Source organism: Cylas formicarius, unplaced genomic scaffold (assembly GCF_029955315.1).
Source record: "Cylas formicarius isolate icCylForm1 unplaced genomic scaffold, icCylForm1.1 PGA_scaffold_10__41_contigs__length_53128322, whole genome shotgun sequence".
NCBI lineage: Eukaryota > Metazoa > Arthropoda > Insecta > Coleoptera > Brentidae > Cylas > Cylas formicarius.
The window spans coordinates 53,107,505-53,113,725 of NW_026844214.1; the positions used below are offsets into that span (position 1 = coordinate 53,107,505).

Sequence of the window (6,221 nt, forward strand, 5' to 3'; positions counted from 1 at the left end):
CCTCAGTTCAATTTTTGAAAGAAGCTGAAATTGGTTTCTTGGCTATATGTCACGTGAAAATATATAATTTCGTGAAAATCTGAACTTTTAGCTCTTATATATGTTTTTAAAACTAAGGCATTTATTTCGAAATCGGTTCGTGTTCTTAAAAATATTGAATAACCAAAAAATTTCCCAAATCTCACCGAAAAGCATTCTTTTTGTTTTTTCGTTTATTTAAAAGTCCGTTCGATTTGCCGGAAATATATGCAAAAAAATACCAAAACTAACGGAGTTTTTTTTTAATTTTATTGTTTTTCAAAATAATTTTCCTTTACTTCAAAAGCACCTATGCATTTTTTATTAAAGTCAAAGCAAACATAAAGTTTAATTGTTTTTTTTTTTAATACTTTCGTAAGTTACTTTCTCGTAAACGAACAGAAATATAAGATCCGCGAGTGTCCGCTTTCAAGAACTTTCACCATATTTAAATAGTCACATTTATACTTACATGAAGGTTTTAGCCTTACTAATGTAAAAAAAAATCTTATTTAATCAACTTACCCAAAAAAAAATCAATTGATTATTGTCAAACAATCATAGTTTTGATTGTAGGTCGAGTCGAGTATATCTTTGATGGAAGACACCTGGGAGGACGACGACGACGAGCTTTCCGTATCTCTAATCAACGACGAAATAGGAAAAAAAGTGTCTTGAAAGGAACTCCTCGCATTTCGTCGGCGGCGATCTCAGCAATAAACGAGTATTTAGGGGACGTTTTGGCCCGTCCCCCCCTCCGGGGTGGCCATAATTTTCTCACTCACTGCCTGTTGAATAATTTATAAGTTTAAGCTACACAAAGACACAAATATTTATCTATTAACGTGAATGTGTTAATATTTGCCGTTATAAATAGTTCGACGTTATAGGTGCGACAATAATACCGAACGGGGCATTATTTCCTTCTTTTTTTTTTAATTGTCCAGCAAAATTCGGTAATTAATAATTAATTAATTAATTAACTTTAAGAAATTTGCGAGACATATAAGTTGCACGAAATATTCTCGCGTTCTAAATATATACGGGGTGATTCATTAATGCGCAGCGTAGACATGGAAGCGCGTTTCTCAGCTCCAAATGAGAGTTTCTTCCATGTCGAAAAAGTTCCCAAAACTAACCGGGCATGAGTGTTCAAGTTTCAAATTTTATTAAACATTGAAAAAAGCAAAAAGTTATCAAAACCAACCGAAAATCAGTGTCAAGTTTCAAATTTTTGCGTTTTTCAAAATATTTTTTCCATTTATCTCGAAATCGATTAGGTTCAGGAAAATATCAAATAATTCTCAAAACTAACCGAAAATAAGTGTCAAGTTTATAATTTTTGCGATTTTTTCGATTTTCTAAATCAATTTTTTCATTTATTTCGGAATCGGTTCGATTCGTGAAAAATATTGAAAATACCAAAAGGTTCCCAAAGCTGACCGAAAAATAGTGTGTCAAAATTTTATTTTTTTTCAAATTTTTGAAATATTTAAGAAACCAAAAAATTCTCAGAACTGACCCAAAAAGAGTGTTAAAGTTTCAAATTTTTGCGGTATTTTGGTTGATTTAAATAATTTTAATTTTTCTTATTTATTTGGAAATATTTTTGGCTCCCAAACATTAATCAAAAGACCTATTTTTTTCAAAGACCAAAAAGTTCAGAAAAGTAACCTAAACTAATCAAATAAGAGTGTGAAGTCTCAAATTTTTTCAGTTTTTTCGTTTTCCTTAATATATTTTTTTTATTTATTGCGAAATCGGTTCAGGAAAAATATTGAAAAAAAAATGCAATTCTGTCAATTTTTAAATTTTTCTTTATTTTTTCATTTTTAAAATTAATTTTCGCGAAAAGTATTGAAGAAATCAAAAAGTTTGTTCGTTTTTCAAAAATATTTTTTTAATTTATTTCCAAATCGGTTCGGTTAAAAGACCAAGAAGTTAATTTTTTCGTTTTTTTTTTTATATAATTTTTCTCATTTATTTCGAAATGCTAAGAACATTCGAATCTCGAAAAAGTTCACTAACTTTAACTAAACCTAACCAAAAAGTTCCCAAACTGAAAGGAATGTTTAAAACAACGTTTAGTAAAAATCCATAGTTCGAAAAGGCTAACATTTGCACCCCAAACAGTGTGATAGCTAAAAAAGCTTCACAGCCTCGGTCATTATTACAAAGTCGTAACAACATCGCGGCAGCGAAACATTTGCGGGATTTTTTTATTACTGAATCGACCCGTATTGCATCTGAATCCCTTCGGTTTTCTACCGGGCCAATTAAATTTGAATTCGCCCTTCGTAGGGGGACAATTTTAGCGGCCCGGGTGAAATTTTCAAAAACTTGTCCAAAAACGTAGAAACGTAATCGCGTCCGTCGAAGTACAACATTTTAACGGAACACAATCGCAGCGTTCGAAGCGTTGTACCGCGCGGACTTGTATACAGGGCGAGTCAAAAGTCAAATGTGCCGAAGATTTCTGATTCGGCCGGACCACGAAACTGTCTTATTTTAAATAGAATTGCTTTTAAATTTCCAAGTATTTTTCACATTTTCAAAATAATTAACGATTTAACGAAAATTAAATTATTTCAAAATAAAGAAAATAGGTATTTAAACTAGCAAACTCATATTTTAACATGTTTAAAATAAATACCTTTTTTCTTTGTTTTTAAATAGTGTCTATTGTTATTTAATGCTAGCAATTCGTTAAAATTCGTTAAAACTATAAAAAAATGCCGGTTTATCGATTGAAAAATATTGAAATAGAATTTTAAAAGCAATTCTATTTATATAAGAGAATTGTTTCATAAATTTAATAACTCCCGCCCGACTTTCGACCCGCCCCGTATGCGTTGTATAAAGCTAAATCTCGGCGAGAAAGTTATTTGTTCTTAGTGTGAGAATATGTGTACCCAATATCACGTAAATATTTTTAATATGTATAGGTTTTCGAAATGCCTTTTCATTGAACAAAATGTAAAAAAAATGTAATTCATCGTCATATCACTGTGTGAGGCCGAGAAACACTGCCAGATGGCTCGCGTCCCGTCGCAATCGGACGATGGTCCCCATACTTAATAAGGAACCGGTTGAAATGTGCTTCGATTCCGAAACCATTGAAATAGAATTTTAAAAAATCGGTATGAAGACTTAAAAATAAATTTAACGCGTCACGCAACACAGAATTTATTTTTAAATCATTATCAGGTAATTAAGTGTCGATCCGCGTTCGATTGCGTCCAAATTAAACCCTCTTCTCCCAGATGAAACTTATTTCTGCTTCTATTCGATATTTTTGTATTTTTTGGGTCGCGAAATTCACGAAATCGCGCCAAACTGAAACAATTTACGGAGCCACAAAATTATAACTTTCCAAGATAAACTTGCTCCGTCATGGGTTTTGCATTGATTCCGCCTTAAAATTGCATATTGACCCAAATTACAAATAACATTATTAGAAACACTTTATTATTGACGTCACGTGCACTCCACTTTTGTGTCTGTGTCAAATTTTTGATTTTTTTAAACGTTACACGTGCCACGATACAGAAAATAACGAGAGCACCAAAAGGCCGTCAAAAATATAGATTGTAGTTTAATTACGCAAAATTTTTTACCCAAAAATTTATGAAAAGCAAACCAAACTTGAGTGAATTTTTTTTAAAAATAAGTTAGATTTTTTGAAATTAAGTTAAAGTGAGAGGCCATATCGGAATTTCTGAAAAATAAGTCAGAACTTTGAAAAAACAAATCAGATTTTCTGGCCAAAATGAAAATTTCTAAGAAATAAGTCAAAATTTTTCATCTAAGTCGAAATTTTCGAAAACCTAATCCGAATATGTCACTTAACTGTCACAATTTTAAACTGGAGTGAGAATCTCTATGAAGCAAGTCAATATTTACAGGGTTATTCAGAAAGAATGCCCAATCTCTGGATTGGAGTTATTAGACACAAAAATAAATCACATTATTTGATTTGCAATTTTTTTCATTACTATTACCGAAATGTTAATGTTAAATAATGATTTTTTCATTGCTCGCCGTAGCTTTTTCATCTGTTAAGTACTAATTAAAAAAATAGACGCCCTTTCTATTAAAAGTTGATAACTCTTTGAAATTTCCATCGTATTTGAACCGAAACTTTATGGATAAAGAAATATAATTTGATTTATCTAAATAATATGTAAAACTATGGTAAAAAATACGCCGAAACCAACGACATTTGCATAAGGGATCATCATATTTGGATGAATTGTTTATCGGAAATTCTGACCTGAGTCATTATGCAAATTATGGCAAATGTAAAGTGTCATTTGTTTCAGTTTGTGGTGATAACATGCAGTCTTCGGCCGCCGTTCATCAATGTTTAAAAAATAAGTAAAATAGCTAAGATAAAACAATTAAAATAAGCACAATATACAATGTAACGTGTAAGCTGAACATAGTATTAAAAAAGTAGTACGGTAGCGAAACCCAATATGCAAGAGTGCGGCGTTGTAAATAAATTTAAGTATCGCGGGATAACGTGAAGAATAAAATGAATAACTTCAACGGGATTTGCAATGGAACTTTCGTTCTTTAAATTATCCCGAATTTATTTGTGTGAGAAACACGTGAGATTTGTTAGAACCTCATATCGAAGCGTGGTAAAATAAACAAAAAAAAAACGCGTAGGAACCGCCACTCACAGTAAAGATATTTAAAAAATCTAAGAAATACAAATATTTTGTACAGCCGCCGTAATTTACGCATGATTTTTGTAAATGTAATTTAACGTAACAATAAAAAAATAACGAACTGACTGTAAAAAAGGACCGCAGATAAATCACAACTTTCACATTTGCCATCTTCCTACGACTGCAACGCTGTAATTTTAATCCGTCATGACTCAGGAAATTTCACAAATGTATTTTTTGCTAGCCACATGTTAATTGAAATCGCCTGCTTTTTGAACTTTAAATTTGACAAGTTTTAAATTAATTGAAAGTGTACATTTTGAGATATAAAACAATTGAATAGCACTTTCGATTTTATTAGATTTGAGACAAACTTGAACTTTAATATCTTACGCATTATGTTAAGTTTACTTTTATTCTTACTTTAAGCCAAATATTGCACAGAAACAAAAAAGAGTGAAATTTCGTGGGTTCGTCGAGCGACACGTCAACGGCGCTAATCACCGTCAAATCTCACCTTAATTATATTACCATACATATCTCATTAAATATACAAAAAGAAAGCTTTTTGGAATTACCTGATAATTAACTAAAAATATACACGAAACACTCGGCATAGGGAAGTAATACAAATGTTAGAGGTTAAAACAATAATAAATGTTATATTTGTTGAATATATTATTATTATTGCAACTTAAATTCGGATAATTCCACACGGTAATGATAACCTATATAAAACGTGAACGAAAGTAATTTCTTTAAACTTTTGAATTTAAAAAACGAGCTGTCTCGTTGTCATGTTTCGAAATAGTTAGTACTAAGCTAGTGATATTTCCTCATAACTTCCACGACATACTATACTGTATCATAAATACGTACGTAAGAAGCGATGTACGGGTGTGAGATGAAAAAATAATAAAAAAAGATGGAAAACCGTTGAAAAATATTTATTTGACATAATCGCTCGTCTAGAAATATTCGGGTATGGGTCATAAGTTTGAAAATTGAAAGCGTCACAGGCTCGCGAAGAGAAAGGTTGAACTCGCTTAAATATCAACCACCGGTAGTCCCTACGAACACTTTGATTTTCCAATGTCATGGTCGAAGTCGTCGTCGTCACCATCAATGTCATCATAGTCGTTGTCAATGTCGACGTCAACTTCGCCTTCGTTTTCATCGTGGTCGTCGTCATCGTTATCAGCATTATCGTTATCGTCATCTTCGAAAACGGCGCCGTCGCGATCGTTGTCGTTAACGTCGTCATCATTTTTGTTGTTGTCGCCATCATCGGCATCGTAGTCGTCGTCATCATCATCATAGACAAAAAAAATGATCGCCTCGTCGAGCTCTTACCGCTCACCAAATTTCAACCCCCTACGACCACTTTGAATTTCGTGCCCTCTAGTGCCGCCCCGCTGCGTCAGAGAGCAAAGTTTCGGAAAATGTTAACGTCGTAGAAGGTCGAAATTTAGCAAGCCGGTAGATCGCGTCGAGACGATCATTTTTTGTCCAATAATCTTTTCTCTA

General features: G+C 32.4%; 1 protein-coding gene across 1 annotated transcript in view; it reads left to right on the forward strand.

Moving 5' to 3' along the window:
* LOC132708236 (trichohyalin) overlaps positions 1-5,625 on the forward strand; it is a 55,025-nt gene extending 49,400 nt beyond the window's left edge. The window contains exon 20 of the mRNA XM_060680413.1: positions 595-5,625. Within this exon, the coding sequence (XP_060536396.1) occupies positions 595-696 (102 nt within the window). The 3' untranslated portion in view covers positions 697-5,625. The remainder of the gene's footprint in view (positions 1-594) is intronic.
* The last annotated feature ends 596 nt before the right edge of the window (positions 5,626-6,221 follow it).